General features: G+C 42.1%; 2 protein-coding genes across 7 annotated transcripts in view; both read left to right on the forward strand.

Annotated features, from left to right (window-relative positions):
- ARID4B (AT-rich interaction domain 4B) overlaps positions 1-1,143 on the forward strand; it is a 156,951-nt gene extending 155,808 nt beyond the window's left edge. For all 4 annotated transcript variants that reach the window (XM_043596264.1, XM_043596269.1, XM_043596265.1 and 1 more), the window contains one exon: positions 983-1,143. In XM_043596264.1, coding sequence (XP_043452199.1) covers positions 983-1,143 — 161 coding nt within the window. The remainder of the gene's footprint in view (positions 1-982) is intronic.
- RBM34 (RNA binding motif protein 34) lies at positions 1,140-18,720 on the forward strand. 3 transcript variants are annotated; one of them, XM_043596272.1, is made up of 11 exons: positions 1,146-1,256; positions 1,366-1,540; positions 1,756-1,892; positions 5,928-6,159; positions 6,866-6,925; positions 9,175-9,218; positions 13,805-13,888; positions 14,044-14,107; positions 15,652-15,691; positions 15,927-16,045; positions 17,882-18,720. In XM_043596272.1, exons 1-11 carry the CDS (start codon positions 1,198-1,200, stop codon positions 18,158-18,160), a joined length of 1,293 nt encoding a protein of 430 aa, XP_043452207.1. In that variant the 5' UTR covers positions 1,146-1,197; the 3' UTR covers positions 18,161-18,720. The 3 variants fall into 3 exon arrangements, with proteins under 3 accessions (XP_043452209.1, XP_043452207.1, XP_043452208.1); XM_043596274.1 differs by lacking the exon at positions 1,756-1,892 and having other exon boundaries at positions 1,140-1,256; XM_043596273.1 differs by lacking the exon at positions 6,866-6,925.
- The last annotated feature ends 652 nt before the right edge of the window (positions 18,721-19,372 follow it).

Below are 19,372 nucleotides of genomic sequence, written 5' to 3' on the forward strand. Positions count from 1 at the left end.
TCTTGGAATAATGCTAGAGAGAGTGGGGATGAGAATGGGATTGGGAGACCTTCTGAAAGAAAAATTGAGTAGAATTTCTTCATTGGACTACATAGGATAGATGGAGCGAGGTGCTTGAATTGCAAATACAGACAGTTGGATTTGTCTCATCTTTTGTGAAATACAAGGTCACAATTACGGGAAGCCTAAACGAGAGACTCGGAAATCGAGACCAGAGCCAAGCAGTTGAATATTGGGTGTTTTCCATCAAGTTTTCTGATACAGTCTATGAAAGGGTCACATATATTCTCAGTTACTTCTTTTAAGCAGCTTTCAGAAAGCACGTCTATTCTGGAGTCAAAATTAAATCCGATTTTACTACCAAAGTTCTGAATTCAATTACTTAATAACAATTTGATACTTTTATTACTTAAAAATCAATTTATCGAACATTCACTAGGTACGGCAAGTAGAAATACAGAAATAAGGTAAATAAGAAAAAGGGTAAATACATTAACACTAGTGCAGTTAGATGAAGGCTTGGAAAAAAATCTATTGTAAGTAACTGGGAGATTTTTCTAAGGGGTATCTGAGCTGGGATTCCTTTCGGGTAAAGGAATAAATAACAAGGAATAAAAAAGGCTAGAATGTGCGGGTTTGGAGGGAGAGGAGTCTGGGAGGTTAGGCTGAGAAAATAGCAGGAGTTTCCAGTGCCCAGGATCTGGTAGAATAGCTAGGCAGAGCAGGTTAGAGCTGGAGTTTACTTTAAACGTTATTTTGAAATAGTGTGAAATACCAGAAAAGTTGCCAGAGCAGTGCAGAAAATGCCCATGTACGCTTCGCACCGATTCACCAATTACTGTGTAGCCTACATCCCTGTAACCTCATTTCTTGATAAACCTCCCTCCCTCCTCTTCAGTGATTCAGGGGTTTTCGACCGTGTTTCTCTCCGCTTGGAGTGGCACCCCACACCCAGCCTGGCTGATTCTTCTTTATACTTCAGGCCTCAACTACTCTCGAAGACTTCCTGCACTCCCAAGAAAGGTTTCTTTCCAGCCTGAAGAGGTCCAACCCGGCACCGGAAGCCCCGCGCCCGCTCGCCGGTTGTCTCTGGCTCCCGCTCAGCCCAGGCCGGAAGGGGCGTGGTTCCTGGGGCGGAAGTAGCCGGGACCCGGAAGTGCCGGGCTCGTGCGCCGCCGCTGTCTAGAAAGCCTCAGGATGGGGACGCCGGTGGAAGGAAAGAGCAAGAGGAAGAAAAAGAAAGGTGCCCAGGAGAGGTGAGTGGCGGGTGGCACGTCCGCCTGGGTAGGGGTGTGCGTTCGGGAGCTCTGGAGGGCGAAACGGTGGGGCCTGGCGTGGCTGAGTTTCTGGCGTCGGTGTCTATAGAGACAACCCGGAGGACGGCGTTCGCGGGAGTCTGGCCGGAGACTATGTGGTTGGACAAGTCGCCAGCAGCTTGCTCCAGGGCAGGCGCCCCTCCAGAAATAGTACAGCTCGGTTGGCGTCCCTCTTCAGCTCTTCTGAGCCTCAGCTCCAACCCGTGTATGTGCCTGTGCCTAAAGTAAGTCACTGAATTCTATTCCGAACGTCCCGTCAGAACGGCTTTTAGAACAGTCTGCCTCGCAGGGCATGATTTCTAAAGCGGGGCAGATGGGGTTAATTTTAAGTAAGCTTTCATTACCGGAATCCAGTGAGAGAGAACACTTGCTAATTTAGGAAGACTACTAAATTATTTAAAAAGATGGGGTCTCAAACATAGCTTCCAACTTTTAAAAGGAAACCACCAAAAAAAGGAAACGGGATGAGGAGGAAGAAGGTACATCCCAAATTCAAGGACCACTCTTGCAAGAACCTTCACAAGAAATGAAAGTGAAGAAGAAACTTTCTGCTGCAGACAAAAGGTTGGCAAACAGGTCGGTAGACTTGTCTTAAGCTGATGTTAAAGAAATTAGATGGTAAAGAATTTGAGATTTTTATACCTGCACTCTTCATCTTAGTGTTTTGCTCATCTCGTAGTTCTAGGTTTTACAGAAAAAAAATTTTTGTTGTGTAAAATGTCATACATATTCAAAAGTTGAAAAGGATGAGAACCTCATATACCCAGCACATATACCCATAATCCTTGGCCAGTCTTGTTCCATCTTTACCCTTCATATCTCCCTCGTTAAGTGGAAGCAGATTTAAGGTCTGGAATCTAAATGTGTAAATATCCCAGCATGAAAAAGATGAGTTTTGTTTTCCCAAACTCAGAGATCAGTCCATTAGCTTAAAAAATGTTTTCATGGGGCGCCTGTGTGGCTCAGTTAAGCGGCCGACTTCGGCTCAGGTCATGATCTCGCGGTTCCTGAGTTCAAGCCCCGCGTCAGGCTCTGTGCTGATGGCTCAGAGCCTGGAGCCTGTTTCCGATTCTGTGTCTCCCTCTCTCTCTGCCCCTCCCCCGTTCATGCTCTGTCTCTCTCTGTCTCAAAAATAAATAAACGTTAAAAAAAAAAAATGTTTTCATTACAGTTTATTTGATCAAGATCCGAATAGCGGTCACATCACAGGCTCCCTGGTAACTTTCCTTGGTCTGTGAAGCCACTCTCTTCAAGCCCCTTAATTTTTTTTACTATCTCTCAGAGAAAGGTGTCTCGCTCCTTGTCCAAGGTTAATTCGGTCACCTGTGCCTCTTTTGTCTCCCTCTGGATTATTCCCTCAGCTATATCCATTTTCTTCTCCTTCCCGTGGCTTTCATCTGTCTCCTGTACAAATGTGCTCAAGTGTCTCATCCTAAAAAGAGAAATTTAACAAAACCAAACCCTATCTTTGCTACGATGCCCTCAGTCCTTCCCTTCATAGTCAAGCTTTCAGAAAAACTTTATACATGTGTTCTTCCTTTTCCTGATCTATTTTCTCTTCCAGAAACTTGTTGTTCTGACGTGTTGAATCCGATTGTTCACTTGTGTTTTTATGTGATCTCCCCAAACTTCCGAAGCAGCGTGCAGTGAAGATATCCTGACCCACTTGCCATATTTTTTTTTTAATTTTTTTTTTTAACATTTATTCATTTTTTGAGAGACAGACCACAAGCAGGGGAGGGGCAGAGAGGGGGGGAGACACAGAATCCCAAGCAAGCTCCACGCTCTGCGCTGTCAGCACAGAGCCCGATGCGGGGCTTGAACTCATGAACCGCGAGATCGTGACCTGAGCAGAAGTTGGACGCTTAACCGACTGAGTCACCCAGGCGCCCCACACTTGCCATCTTTAATAGGCAGTACAGCCTCTTCCCTGTTCCATTCCACATGGTGGCTTTTCTTCCTGAAGCTATTAGATTGTTTTATCACAGTCTCTTCTGATTCCCCTCTTGTTTGTCTGTTCCTTCTCAGTGTTCTTGTGGGTACCTCTTCTGCCTACTCTGTAAATGTTGATTTCCCCCAGGATTCTGTGGTCATCTTCTCAGGACTTTTTTCTACCCTTCATTCTGAGCAGTCTCCTTTATGCCCGTGGCTGCACCATTCTGATTTCTCTCCTGATCTCCTAATCTGTGTATCTGTTTGCCTGCTGGCATCTGCACCTGTATATTCTAGATACAGTTTGACCTTTGAACAATGGAAAGGTTAGGAGCACTGACCCCCACACAGTCAAAAATCCACATATAACTTTTGACTCCCCCAAAACTTAACTACTAATAGCCTACGGTTGACCAGAAGCCTTACCATAAATAGTAGGTAAACACGTATTTTGTATGTTATATATGTCATGTACTGTATTCTTACAATAAAGTGAGCTAGAGAAAAAAAAATGTTATTAAAAATCATAAGGAAGGGACGCCTGGGTGGCTCGGTTGGGCATCCGACTTCCGCTCAGGTCATGATCTCACGGTCTGTGAGTTCCAGTCCCGCGTCGAGCTCTGGGCTGACAGCTCGGAGCCTGGAGCTTGCTTCAGATTCTGTGTCTCCCTCTCTCTCTCTCTGCCCCTCCCCTGTTTGTGCTCTGTCTCTCTCTGTCTCAAAAATAAATAAACATTAAAAATTAAAAAAAAAAAAATCGTAAGAGAAAATACATTTGTAGTACTGTACCACATTTATCAAAAAAAAAAAAAAAAATCCACGTTTAAGTGGAGTTTAGACCCATGTTGTTTGAGAGTCACCTGCACCTCAAGTTCAGAATGCTTCAGACTGAGCTGCGTAGGCTCCTGAGACCTGTTTGTCCGCAGGAATGGTACCACCAATCTTCCATCCAGTTGCCTGAGCCAGTGACTCGGGAGTCATCTTATACCCCCTCTTTTCCCTGCGTTCTACTCAGCTGCCGGGTCCTGATGGTGCTGTCTTTTAATATCTCTTGAATCTGTTGTTCCCTTTCCACCCCTCCCTTGCTCAAGTTGGTCTGTTGTCTTCTCAGATACATGCAGTTATAACTCTCTCCGTACTGGTCTCCCTTTTCCAGCCTTGCCCCTTCCCTAAGCATCTTCTGCTCTGCTGCCCAAATGATCTTTGTAAGGTGCCCCAAAATTTTCAATAGCTCTTTAAGCTCTGTGGGATACAATCTAAGCACTTGCACATAACAGCCATGGTCCTTGACCTGGTTCCTGCCATACCGTCCCGGTTCCTTTCACTCCTGCTTGGTACTTTATATGCCATAGTGGACAAAAAACTAGACATGAACCCTCTCCTTAGTGGAACTTACGGTCTAGTGGAAGAAGAATGTCAAAATTTACTGAGGACAATGTGCCAGACACGGCCTTTCCCCTCCCCTGAGAAGCCTTTCATGTGTCTTTTATTTTTCTATACCATGTCACCATTGTATTGTGAACTTTGCTTATCTCTTCAGAGGCTGGAGTATTGCAAGGTTTTTAATAGTCTCTTTATCTTTCTATCCCCAGACGCTAGAACAGAATAGGAACCCAGTAAATATTTACTGAGTGAATGAATCATTTACTACCCACGACTCGACTCGTGTTACCGTTGCCTCCTTAAGATCCCAGTCCCGGGGCACCTACTGGCTCAGTTGGAAGAGCATGCGACTCTTGATCTTGGGGTTGTGAGTGTGAGCCCCACTTTGGGTGTAGAGGTTACTAAAAAAATAAGTAGATAAACTTAAAATATGTGTGTGTGTGTATATATGTATATATGTATATATGCATACATACGGTCCCTGTCAGTTCTCTGTTAGAATTGATGCTCAGATCTCGCTTACCCATGTGCACCAAGGTTTTTATTGTATTTGCCATTTCAGAATGTACTTTTGACAAGCAGTCCTTTAAATATTACAGTTAAAAGTAGGAAATCTGGTTTTCCCTATTGGCCACATTGCTTTTACAAAGTATTTTGCAGCCATTTTAACCTTTATAGACCCCCTATAAGTGCTGCAGATCCCCCGGAGTTCTAGAGCAGAGAATGAAACTTGGCATTCATAGAGCATAAACTAGACCTCCAAGAGCTTTACAACTTTTGTTTAAATGAGCAACTTTTGTTGCTCTGCAATAACCTGACAGTTTTAACATATCTTCAAAAATTGAGCTTAGTTTTTTCTAATCTTTTTTTTTAATACATCATTCTTTTTTTAAAAAAATTATGTATATTTGGAGAGAGAGCGTGAGTGGGGGAGGGACAGAGAGAGAGAATCCAAAGCGGGGTCTGCACTGCCGGTGTGGAGCCTGATGTGGGGCTTGAACTCAGGAACCGTGAGATCACGACTTGAACTGAAACCAAGAGTCAGACACTTAACCAACTGAGCCACCCGGGTGCTCCAATTTTTTCTAATCTTGAGTATTCTAGAGATACTGGTCACTTTTTGATAATGCTGTTTCTTAAATTTAGATATATTTGTGAATCATAGGTTTATATTTAGGAAAGCTAGAAGTAGGTGAGAAATATTTCAAATCTTTGTGCTTTGTCAAATACTACATCGGACTTCCAGGACTCTTATTCTTTTCTTTTTACCTTTTTTTTTTCCTTGGCCTCGTAAAGGGAAAACGCCCTAGCAAGTGCTGATTTAGAAGAAGAAATTCACCAAAAACAAGGACAGAAAAGGAGTGCTTCTCAATCTGGTATTAAAGCAGCAGATAAAAAAGTACTTGATGATGTAGATCACACAGTTGTAAATCAGAGAAAGAAAATTGAAATCAACCAAGAAGAAGAAAGATTAAAGAATGAGAGAACGGTGTTTGTTGGGAATTTGCCTGTCACGTGTAATAAGAAGGTAAGTGTGTATAATCTACATGTTGTAAGGATTCAGAGAACTTAATAACTCATAACTTTGTTTACTCTTCCTTTATTGAATAAATGCATAATTAATAAGTCATTAACATATAGCTTCATTGTAAATGATTACACGAATCATTCTGTAGATTGATTCTGGTATACACCTTCTCCTCTCCATTCCCATAGTCACTGCCCTTATTCATCCTTTTGCAAATCTGCAAACAGTATTGCAGTGGCGTCCTGGTTTGGTTTTGTTTTTTTTATTCCTTCCAGCCCTCTTTTCTGTTACATGTCACTAGAACATAAACCTGAAATCATGCCTAGGGTAGAGTAAGGGGCTCAATAAATATTTGTTATATAAATGAATGAATACATCCTGAGGTTCTTCCATTATGTGGGATTTACTAAACCCAAAATATGCCCTTTACTTTTACAGTTTACATGTGGCAAAGATTATAAAAGATTCAAAGACAAAAATGCGTACCTTATGGATACTAACAAAAACTTGAGATGCGTTTTATGTGTATATATGTGTGTGTGGAAACTATTTGTCTTCCAACCAAGTAGTCCCTTGTTCCTGAAATGTTCTTAAAAGAAAACCTGGCAGTAAAAGATGATCAGATGGTTTTACTTAATTCTTTTTTTGTAGCACTTACTTGATGTTCTGAAAGTAGACTAAAGTATGTATGTTTTTTTTATTTTAGAAGCTGAAGTCATTTTTTAAAGAGTATGGACAGATAGAATCTGTACGATTTCGTTCTCTGGTATGTTTTCTCCCTGTCTTGAAATTGCAAATCTCGAAACATATTCGTTTAAGTCAGGCTTATTAACATGTTGGTATTAGTGAGATGGAGAAGCACAGCCTTTTGAATCAACAGGTTCAAATCTAGCCCCAGAGAAGAAGTGCGCTTAAGATCTACTTCTGACTCCTGGACTCTGTTAAATTAATGCGTTCACACAGTAAAACGATATCATTGTAGGAGGGTGGATGTGTGACTTTTGTTTGCGGAACATTAATACGTGTGGAATAGCATTTCTGAGCTCCAAGGCATTCAGTCCAGGAGGTTGGTGTACTGCAGACAGTACCTACCACTGTCAACTTAATTTCCCTAAAGTACTTCTTCCCAGGGGCGCCTGGGTGGCTCAGTCGGTTAAGCGTCTGACTTCAGCTCAGGTCATGGTCTCACACTCGGTGAGTTCGAGCCCCGTGTTGGGCTCTGTGCCGTCAGTTCAGAGCCTGGAGCTTGCTTCGGATTCTGTGTCTCCTTCTCTCTCTGCCCCTCCCTAACTCGCGCTCTGTGTCTCAAAAAATGAATAAGTGTTAAAAATTTTAAAGTACTTCTTCCTGGAACTCATGATCATTACACACACACGCACTTTGCCCTGGTATTACTTTTGGGGATCTTGCTCTATCCCTGGATTACTGGTCTGTTTGATGACTCTGTTGTGCATTCTCCGGCACCCCATACTTCATTATGGTGCTTATGACACTGTTCTGTAGTCGGTCCATTATTCGTCTGCCCCACCAGACTGAAAGCTGATAGCAGACAGCCGGTTTGCCTTGCTCATTCGTGGGTCACCAGTACCTGCACATTGTGCACATGAAGCATATATGGAATTGCCTAAAGCCCTTACATTTGCCTTGCTGTGAGTGAATTCTGTCCTGGTTCTTAGCCTGACAGTCAACACAGGGTGGCCCTGAGGCCACGTGTGACTCTCCTGCAGCCTGGGAGCTGCCCTCGTTGCTGATCAGACGCTTGCGCTTTCTCACTCTTCTTTTTGCTCAGTTCATTGGTTTTGTTGCGACTCCTCCTCAAAGTCTCATTTTGCCTAGTGAGATACAGTCTGTGTTTTGGTAGGCGATTAAAATGTTAATTACTCAAGTTTTTCTTTTTGATACTTTATACCATCAAGTTTTTTTTCCCCTCTATTTCTGTACCTTACTGCTTTGTGTCTTACCTACTCATTTGTATCTTCAGTAACAAGATACGGATGCTTGAGGGCTCCTAGAAGACACCTAGTAAATGTGTTTTGATGACCATCATTCACCTGTTGATTGTTCACTTGGGCATTTCTCATGTCTTGCACGGTTACACTGTCTGTATTTTCAGAGTTTGTGAGTAAGGCAAACTGAGAATTTATATCAGATGACTAAGATTTCCAGGGGACATTTATAGTAACTGCCCTAAATTAAACTGACATTCATAGATGGTGCTGCTCTGTGAACTTGCAGGGTCTATATCTTTTCACCTTTGTCTTGTCAGTACCTGGCTGAGGCATTTCAGTGCCTCTGCCAGTATCTCAGGACTGGCGCCTTGCAGACGGTCAGAGTTGTTGACCTGAATTTCCATCTCCTCCATAAAGTTTTCCCTCCCTAACCCCTCACTCTTAAGTAGTACAAAAGTAATACTGTATAGGGCTGAAAAGAAAGTGAATTTGAATGTAAAGGGGTTTCCCTTATTTGCCCAATTAAAGATACAATGATTTTTTTTTTTTTTTTTTGCCAGCTGGCATATACTGACCCTTAGACATATGGATGAAATAATGTCTTTACATTATTTCCCAATTTATTTAGACATATTTAAAATCATACAGAATGTACAAAATAAAATCATATAGCACGTACAATAAAATGTTAATATAGAAGTGTTGCTTTTTTCCAAGCTTATTTTATAAAACAATTTTCCTTGCGTTTTTCTTACGCGTCTTTAACCTCCGTATCCCCTTATGTCCAGAGACCCCTTTGAGTCATCTGACCCAAGTTGAGAGCACAGTATGTTTACTTCCATTTAGATTAAAAGTCATTGCCTGTAAAATTTTGGCCTAAGCCACCAGATCCCATTCATATAACATTAGGATGGTTGTTTCTGATTCCCTAGAATGTTTTAATTACATCACATCAGAATAAGACATTTAGAATTCGATTAATTAAAATATAATTAATTTGAAGTAATATTTTGGATAATGAATTTTCTCTAATACCTGTCCCCCCTTTTTTTTCCTCTCTTAAAAGATTCCAGCAGAGGGAACTCTGTCCAAAAAGTTGGCAGCAATAAAGTAAGTTTATAATGAGAGAAAGGGAGTAGTCTTAAACTGTCTTCCATTTTGGTTAAAACTTAAGACCGTGTTTTCGTGGATTTTTATTTTTCGATAATATATCATACTACTTGACTATTTTTTTATGACTGCAATAGTGGGTAAATTTATCAGATGTTTGTCTTTAAGCTTTAACATAAATTGTAGAATCACATTAAATATTATAAATAAGTTGCTGGAAAATGTGCCATGAGAATTTTCAAGGACATTTAATCAAGCATTATGTTTGGAAGAGAATAAGGAAATTTTATGCCCAAATATTGTAGTATAAATCATAAATACTGTATTTTATCAGTTCTAAGGCACACATTTTCCCATATCTTAACATTTTGAAGTCAGGATGCATCTGAAAATCAGGGGTGCCTCATAGTTGCGGTTAGCCGGTCAGGTTTTTCCAGAGAATTCATGTTTGCTTCTGTTAGGTTACCTGGGGGTACTACCAGCTCAAGACCACTTTAAGCTCTCTGTTTGAAGGTTTGGGGACTGTGCTGGTAGTGTGGCTCACAAGTTCATATTCTCAGGGGATTTTCCCCTACCCTCCTTATCCACCTAGTGCCATGGATGAGACACAAAAGTTTTCTTTACTCTCCCTTCATTTCTCATTAATTTTTAAAATTGAAGTATAATTGACATATAAATTTAAAACATACAAGCTGTATTTCTCATTCACCTTCAGTTCTAGGCAGAGTCTCCTATTAATCTCTAATCTTGGTTTTTTTTTTTCTAACTAGGACATGAAATCTTAGATTATACAAGCATAGATTATTCAGAAATTTATTATACAATAAATTTCTGAAGTGGCCTCACCGTGTTACATTCCACCTGCTGTGGGAGAATTCCCATTTCCTTCACATCCTCGCCAGCACTGGGTATTGCCAGTCATTTAATTTCAGCCCTTCTAAGGGTTTGTTGTAATGGTCTCAGTTTCTGTTTAGTCTGATGACTAAAGATATTGAGGGCCTTTTCATGTGCTTTTTGGCTGCTTGTATCTATTCTTTGGAGAAGTGTTGGTTCAAAAATTTCACCCACTTTCTGGTGGCTTGTCTGTCTTATTGTATACAGTTTTTCATTGTGGGTGCAAGACTTTTTTCTGATATATATGTTTTGGATATTTTGCCCCTATCTGTGGCTAACCTTGTTTTGTTGTTAATGTTTATTTTTGAGAGAGAGAGAGAGACAGCATGCAAACAGGGGAGGGGCAGAGAGGGAGACAGAATAGAAGCAGGCTCCAGGCTCCCATGTCAGCACAGAGCCCAACGCAGGGCTTGAACCCACGAACCGTGAGATCATGTCTTGAGATGAAGTCAGACACTTAACTAACTGAGCCACCCAGGTGCCCCTGTGGCTAACCTTTTTAAGGGTGTCTTTTAAAGAGCCCAAGTTTTAAATTTTGTTGAAGATCCATCTTTGCGAGTGCTGGTTTTTGGTGGTCTGGTTGGGGGCGGTGGGGTTGTCTGTTGTCCCGGTTCAGCCTCTGATGCAGGCCGGCCCTGTCTGTCTGTGTATCAGTGCACCGGCCGGTCCTCCCTCCCGTGGCAGCCAACCTCTGCCTTGTGTCTTTGGTGGATCTTGGGCTGGAAAACATTTCCCACTCCTTGCCCTGTGGTAGGAGGCCTCCCTTCTCTGGCCCCAGGACTATTCCCTGTGCTCTGGGAATGACGGGGTTTGCTGTCTCTGCCCCAGCAGCTCAGCCCTCTCCGTTGGGAGAAGAATCCAGGTGGGCTTTGTGTCCTTCCCATACTTCTCTTCTCCAGCCCACACCCCCCAGGGATGTCTCTGGGCTCCCACCTGCCCTCAGTCATTCCTGGGGACACTGGCAGAGGTCGGGGGAGCAGAGCCTGCAAGCGGGTGTGCCTATCTGTGTTGCTGGCCTCCAGAGATTCCATTTCGGGCCCAGCCCACACGCGGCTCTGGCAATGTATTAAATCCTAGCTGAAATCGGCCCGGCTCCCTTGTCTGGCACCCGCTTCTGAGCCAGTGCTGTCTCCTGTCTCCTCGGATGGCCCAGCCCTTGCTTAGCCCCCCAGTTTCCTTTGGACCTCAGCTCGGTTTCCTTTGGACTTTAGCTCTGGTAGCTTCTACAAAAGTTAGAATGTTGTGGGTTATTCGGCTTCTTGTGTCGGGGTGGGGATGATGCTATTCCTGGTTTTCTCCCTTCTGGGTGCAGGTGGAACTCGAGATGTCATTAATACCTAGATCTCTAGATGTCATTAGTTTTTTTAAATCACCCATCCAGCTTGATACAAAACAGGTTCTTGCCACATAGAAAGGGGCAGAACTGTGTGCTTACCCTCTGTATTCCCTGTGCCAAGGGATCTTTTCTCGTAGAGTGCAGTTAAGAGTTTTTATTTATTTATTTATTTATTGTTTATTTATTTAATGTTTATTTATTCTTGAGACAGCATGAACAGGGGAGGGGCGAGGGAGAGGGAGACACAGAATCTGAAACAGGCTCCAGGCTCTGAGCTGTCAGCACAGAGCCCCACGCGGGGCTTGAACCCGCAAACTGTGAGATCATGACCTGAGCCAAAGTTGGACGCTCAACCAACTGGGCCACCCAGGCGCCCCAAGACTTTTTATTTTTTATTTTAATTTTTTTAGAGAGCGTGTGCCTGCCCAAGTGCAAGTCGGGGAGGGGCAGAGGGAGAGAACCCCAAGCAGGCTCCATGCGCCGTGCAGAACCTGACTCAGGGCTCGATCTCATAACCCTGGGATCGTGACCTGAGCAAAAAATCAAGAGTTGGATGCTTGAATTGACTGAGCCACCCAGGTGCCCCCAGTTAAGAGTTGTTAAAGTCCTTTTCCATTTAGGTTTTCTTGGGGTTTGTCTTAGTCTGTTCGGGTTGCTACAACAAAATGGCGCAGACCAGATGGCTTATAAACAATGGAAATTACTTTCTCATACTTTCAGAGGCTGGAAGTCAGAATGAACTGCCAGTGTAGTTGCATTCTGGTGAGGGTCAGCTTACTGATTTGTAACCAGTGCCTTCTCACCGGTCCTCACAGTTTATAGTCAAACGGTAAGATAAAGAAGGGGCTAGGAGTTCTGTGGGGTCTCTTGAAGAACACTAGTCTTGTTCAAGAGGATTCCACCCTCATGACCTCAGCCACGCCCACAGGCCCCACCTTCTATTACCATCACATTGGGCGTTACATGGATTTCCACATGAATTTGGGGAGGATGCAAACATTTCAACACTAAGACAAGTTGAGTAGGATGTTGTCAGGAGCTGTGTGTTGCAGGGAAAGCGTGGGGGTTCTGGAGTCACCTAGGCCTGTTTGAAGTCCTGGGCTGGCCACTCCTTGCCTTGTGATCATGGCACTTCTCGGAGTCTCAGCTTCCCTATCCATAAAATCAGAAAAGTAACACCCATGTCGGAGATGGGAGACTAAATGAATACATAAAATGGCTAATACAGTGCCCAGTATTATATTAGGCATTCAATAAATCGCAGTTAGTTTTATCAATAGAAAACTATCAGATAGTGTAGTATATTATTACAGAATGCCATGAGAAATGCCCTGACATTTCCTAGGGCCTTTCTTGATGGTACTCATTTGTTTATTAGCCTTTTTGCTACTTCAAAAACAATAGGTTCATGTCTTCAGGGAAGAATCTGTGGTCATTACTAGGTCCTTTTTGCTGATCGGTCACATCTAAATTATATGACCATTTTGCAAGCCTGCGAATTAGTGGGTGGAAGCATTGAGCAGCAGCAGCTGTAGTCGTTAAAAAGAGTGAAAACCAGTCATAACCTGCTTCCCGTTGAGCGAACACAGCACTACATCCAGTCCCGACAGAGATGTGCAGTCCAGGTCTGAGCAAACCTCTGGATCCAGCTGCCAATTTGTAAGAAATAGGGAGGCCAGAGGAACACGTTGACCTGTATTGTGAGCTTGCAATCAAAACCATCCAGGCTTTGGAAAATTCCGTAGGTCGAACAGTAAGGTAAAGAGAGAGATAAAGGCAGAATCCTGCAGATTAAATAAGACTCAAAAGACTTCAAGTCCCCAAGTGGACATCACCAAAGTATGACCAAGGAATAGATGCTTGATTGTGATAAAACTACATAGACACGCAAGCAGATGGTTTCTGGAAAAGTAGGGGTGGTAGGCACAGAGAGTGTCTCTGGGATGGGCAGTGGCTGCAAGGTTATTGATCTTTAATATTTCTCTAAGCTGTACACATTTATATAGTTTTTATCTTCTCGTATCTGCTTATGTGTTGTTAGGTACAGGGCTCCAGTTAAGATTGTTGTTTCTAGCTTTGTGACATTGCTTGGGCGGGGCGGGGGGGGGGGGCTACTTGCTTGCTGCCTCATAGTGATGACCAATAGGAAGGCAAAAGTTACATGTTTTGTTCAATATCTGTGTAAGTTGTATGTTATTTTTTGCGTTATTACTAAATTTATAAAGAGATGAAACTTCTCCTGGGAATTCTTGTCATATGTGCTGATTGAGAGTAGAAAACAAATTATATTTTTTAATGACTTTGAGATTAACGGATTTTACACTGTCTTTTTCTTTTTCTTTTTTTTTTTGTATAGACGTAAAATTCATCCTGATCAGAAAAACATTAATGCTTATGTTGTGTTTAAGGATGAGAGCGCTGCTACAAAAGCATTGAAAAGGTAATGTTATCTCTTTGAGATTTGAATGGAATTATTACATTTAAGTATGTACGAGTATTTTTTTTTATTCTTTGGTTTGACTTTAGAGCAAATATTACAGTTAACTCGGCGTTCATTTTTAACAGCCATTTTCCCCCTTCGTGTTTATAATGCAGAAATGGGGCCCAGTTTGCAGATGGATTTCGTGTTAGAGTTGATCTGGCATCCGAGACTTCATCTGTAAGTGGTACTTGAGTTGTTTAAAGAACTTAACTGGAGTCTTCTAGAGAGAAACGTTCTCTTCCGAGCTTTCGCCAAGGAGAGGAGTGGAATCATCAGTGAGCACAAGGGAAGCCAAGAAGGAAACACTTTGGCCCTTGAGGTCACAACGTTGGGGCACAGACTGGCACAAGGACCTTAGTCAACAGCTTCCAAGAACGGGGTACCCCCACACCCGGATCAAGTATTCAATAGATAGTTAGCCTGGGAGGGATGTTGGAGATCGTCCGGGCCAACACCTTATTTCACATACCGAAATAGAGAAAGTTAACTCCATTTTTGAGTCCCTACTCTGTGTCAGGTACTCAGTGCTGAGCTATAGTCCGGGTTCTGTAGGGGTTCAGGGGTCCACAGTACAAAGGTGAAGACAAACAGATGGGCTGATTGTGGCAATTTTTTTTTTTAAGGTATTTATTTTTGAGAGAGAGAGAGAGAGAGCTTGAGTGTGAACAGGGGAGGGGCAGAATCCGAAGCAGGCTCCAGGTGCTGAGCTGTCAGCACAGTCGGATAATTAACCGAGTGAGCCACCCAGGCCCCCCAGCACTATGTTCTGATAAATACACAGGATGCTCTGTCAGCTCAGGAATGGGACACTTGACTTGGGGAGGTACCAGCAAGAAGGGACAAAAGAGGGTGTCCAGGAGAAGAATAGGTGCTCTTGGAGACTTGAAAGATGAGTCAGTGTTATCTGGGCTCAAGAAATTTTAAACAGTGTATGTGGCGGGGACCAAAACTTAATTTGCTTAGGGAATGGCCAGAGCTTGATGCAGTTAATAGCAGGTAGAGTGTGAAGAGGGACAGCAGTTGCTGTTGGAGAAACAGGAGAGGCCAAATCATGAAGACTGTGGTCTGCCGTGTTGAGGCGTCTGGATCTTGTCCAGGAGCAGTCCCACAGGTTTAAATGCAGGAGTGATGGGTAAGTTTGCAGTTGACAAAGGTCTCTCAAAGTGAGTGAAGGCTGCTTGTAAGAGCTCACCACCCAAACCTAGAGTGCATTTTCGTGGGGGTCAGAGTGCGCTGGCTGAGAAATGACAAAGGCCTGGAAGACCTCTCTGGCTCTGATGTAGACCTACCCTGAGGGCCAAGTGTGCTTGTGTTATTTAAATTAAGCTGACTGTGTTATTTAAATTCAGTTTTATTAGCATACGACCACCATTTACTTGTAAATGTTCTGTTAAGGGTAGTTACATCAGAGACCACATGGCTGTAATGCCCAACAGACTGCCATCTGGCCCGGTACCGAGTTTGCCGTGCCAATGTAGCATGCCTGTCCTGGGCACTGCCATGTGTTAGTGCTAGCTGTGAACAAAAGAAACCCTGTTGCCTCTGGTGCTTACTCACTTTCAAGAGGGAAGATGGAAGAAACAGAATCAAATAAGGGACAGGTGCGTAGTTAAATCAGCGCAGTGGAGACCTGTCAGATACATGGGGTGAGGGAAAGGGGATTTTCGGATCACTTCCATTTTCAGCTCCGGTGATTTTTATTAACCTTCTTTGTGTTTCAGAGGGACAAGAGATCAGTATTTGTGGGGAATCTCCCGTACAGTAAGTGTTAAATAAAGTACCCACTTATCATGAAAATAACAGGAAAATAACAACTGAGTAGTAACTTAATGTTTTGCTTTAAGACCAACTTGGAAAAGTGTAGAGTGTAACTTGACTAATTTTCGTGGGGCTTGCTATATTAACTATATTACATTAACTTGCTGTATCAGTAAACAGCTCCAGCTTTCTAAGGCCATTCTGTTTTTACTTGTGCTCTGGTTGAATTTGTTTTTAGAAGTGGAAGAATCTGCAATTGAGGAACACTTTTTGGACTGTGGGAGTATTGTGGCGGTTAGGATTGTGAGAGACCCAGCCACTGGAGTCGGCAGAGGCTTCGGCTACGTGCTCTTTGAGGTATGGGAGACTCGTGCGTTGTCACTGTCCATTGAAATGTGCTGGAGGGGTTGTCCCTGCTGTTTCATCTCTCAGACATAACTGTCACCGTCACCTTCAAATCCGTCTTCAGGAAACTAAACTCATAATCTGCCATATTAGAGTACTCTTCCTGTAACCGCACCTCATCAAAAGACGTTCTGCTTCCCTCTTTCTCCACACTGATGTTATGAAATAATGTTTCAGATATTGGACATGAAAAGTATTAAGTCTCTGAATTTCCACTTTCCATAAAATGGAGAAAAGAATTGACCCGTTGGCACAGGTAGAAGAAAATCTTGGTCTTTGTACAAAATTAGTTATATTTAGTTTACAAAATATTAACCAGCGTATCATGCCTAATAATACTAGAACATACATACTATGAGAATATTCATAATGCCTGATGGCACTTAAGTTTTTCTCCCTTCCGCAAGCACCCGTTAATACATTTCCTTTCAGTTTTTTCTGTGCCTTCTTTTTAAAGTTGAACTTCCATCTGTGAACATAAAATTTTGCAACCTGCTTTGTGTTTTCTGTTGTATAAGTATGTTCCTTTGAGTGATGTAACGTAATTTATACTATCTTTTCCCTAATGTTTCTCAAATGTTGGAAATTTGCAGTGTTCTCTATTTTTCCCTGTAATGATGAAATTGCGGTGTTTTTTTTTTTCCTTCAAATGTTTGTGTGCAGTTTGTGATTGCTTTTTTTTAGATAGATCCCCAGGCCTGTTACTGACTAGGTCAAGATAAATGACCATGTTTAATACTCTTGATATGTATTATTACCAGACAGCTTTTGAGAAAGGTTGTCACAGCCTTTTGTTGCCATCGTTAATGCATTGTAGTGTTTCTCTGTTGTCTACTATTTTTTTAAGGTTTATTTATTTATTTATTTTGAGAGAGGGCTCGAGTGGGGGAGAGGCAGAGAGGGAGAGAGAGAATACCAAGCAGGCTCCTGCTGTCAGCACAGAGCCTAATGCCAGGCTCTATCCCACGAACTGTGAAATCACGTCCTGAGCTGAAACCACGAGTTGGCTGCTTAACCAACTGAGCCATCCAGGTGCCCCTCTGCTGCTGTAATTACTTGATAAGTTCGTAAAGTCCTTTAGCAAACATCTCATGAATATTCAGGGTTGTTAGCATCTAGTGGTTTTATATTAGGACAAAAGAGTAATAGAATTGGGGATCTAAATGGGATCCTGCAGGAGCACCTAGGGGGCTCAGTCAGTTAAATGTCCCAACTGCTCTGACAGCATGGAGCCTGCTTGGGATCCTCTCTCTCTCTCTCTCTCTCTCTCTCTCTCTCTCTCTGCCCTTCCCCTGCTTGCTCTCATGCTTTCTCTCAATAAATATTAAAACAAAAACAAAAAATAATTCTGCAAGGCATCTAGTTCAGCATTTCAGAAACTGAAAGGGAGTTCCCTTCTCTCAAGTCAGCTAATACAGTGCAGCTTTTGCAGAAAGAGCCTATGACAAGAGAGGCTGATTGGTTTAAAAGACTGCATGTGACTGATTTAGTTGGTTGGAACTCCATTTTACAATGAGAAAAATGAAGCCTGTTGGATTGTGACTTACCTAATTATGTGACAAGGCAGCTGAGTGCTTCCTGGGAAGAAACCTGTGAGGAGCATGATTAAAACGAGACTACCGGCCCAGCCACTGAAACCCGTGGGGTTGCACTTCTTGGATGTCAAAGTGGGAGGGGCGTTTATCTGTGCAAGCTTGAAAATTCTCCTAATCCACTAAAGTCACAGTTGTACTAGTGTCTTTGCAGGGGGCTTTCTGGTGGAAATTAATATATTGATTTTTATTCCAGAATACGGATGCTGTTCATCTTGCTCTGAAGTTAAATAATTCTGAACTGATGGGAAGGAAACTCAGAGTCATGCGTTCTGTCAATAAAGAAAAATTAAAGCCAAATTCAAATCCCAGTTCGAAGAATGTCGGTAAACCTAAGCAGGGACTTCATTTCGATTCAAAAAATGTAGGACATTCTAAAAGTTTGTTTATTGGAGAAAAAGCTGTTCTCCTTAAGAAGAAAAAGAAAGGGCAGAAGAAAAATGGACGGAGTAAGAAACAGAAAAAACAGAAGTAACAATCTGAAGGTTATTTAGCTCCCACTGAGTACTCGTAATAAAAGTGTGGTAAACTCATGTATCAAGTTGCAGAATTTTATATGGATGGTGCGCGTGAAACGTGGGAACATTTTTAGTTTATTCACATTGTGACGGCACCTTTGAAGCGTTTGTTTTAAGATGTAAGCAGATTAGTCACCAGTGATTATGAGATGGTATGAGATGATTTTAGACTTAAGGTAAACATTTAGAATTTTAGTGGCTATGTATTAGCGTATGATAGAAATATGTAATTAACACTTCAGATGGTTGTTTCAAGAATTACTTGGGATGAGACTAAAAGTGAGTAAAATTAAAATGTATATATGTATGCACACGTTGATACCAATTGGATCTAGATAGGTAGGAATACTGATCTAATACAAATAACAGTCCCAAAGAAGAAGGGTTTGAAGGGCTCTTGTATAACAGCCACTACATTTTTTTCCCCTTTCTCTTGAACTTGTGAAAAGTAGAGTTCTGGGTTTTTATTTTAATTCATCAACGTAGTAATAAACTAACCAAAGAATATTATATGAAATATTGCTTTGATTTCTTATTCTTAACCGGTAATTAAACTCGCTATTGAAGTCCTTGGTAAATTGTCTACAAAGCAGATCTCTACTTTTATTTCTGTTTCTCAATTTGAAAAATACTCTCCCAGGAAAACTTGTGATTCTTCAATTAGTGTCATGCAGTAGAATGAAATGAAACAATCTTTCCAAAAAATCCTGTTTAAAGGATATTTTCTGATAAAATACAGTAATTAGGCCACAAAGTGTAAAGTTCAACAAGAGGAGAGAATACCATTGTATTGCCTTGGGGCTGAAGCTTGTGCTATAGCTGTTGCCCATCTCACAGATCTTACTTACCCAGCTGCGTCTGCATCCAGGAGGGAGGGGGGTGGGAGAAATCCAGGGATGCTGATCTGAGGCAGGCGGAATCAGTGATGCAGGTGTCATGGCACTTAGGTGGAGAAGGGGATTGAGGGACAGCGAGTTATTACTGATTATTTTGAAAATCCCTTCTTGTGGTCATAGCACCGGGGAAACCTAATGATCTTTAAAATATAATTTGTAGAAATCAGAGCTCTATTTTACTGTATCCACAGATTGGGTATTTTATGCTTAGTATCCCTTATGGTGCTTAGAATCTGGTTTTTTGTAAGTATGGTTCAGTAAATACTTCATACT

The sequence above is a fragment of the Prionailurus bengalensis genome, chromosome D2, assembly GCF_016509475.1.
Source record: "Prionailurus bengalensis isolate Pbe53 chromosome D2, Fcat_Pben_1.1_paternal_pri, whole genome shotgun sequence".
In the NCBI taxonomy this organism is placed as follows: domain Eukaryota; kingdom Metazoa; phylum Chordata; class Mammalia; order Carnivora; family Felidae; genus Prionailurus; species Prionailurus bengalensis.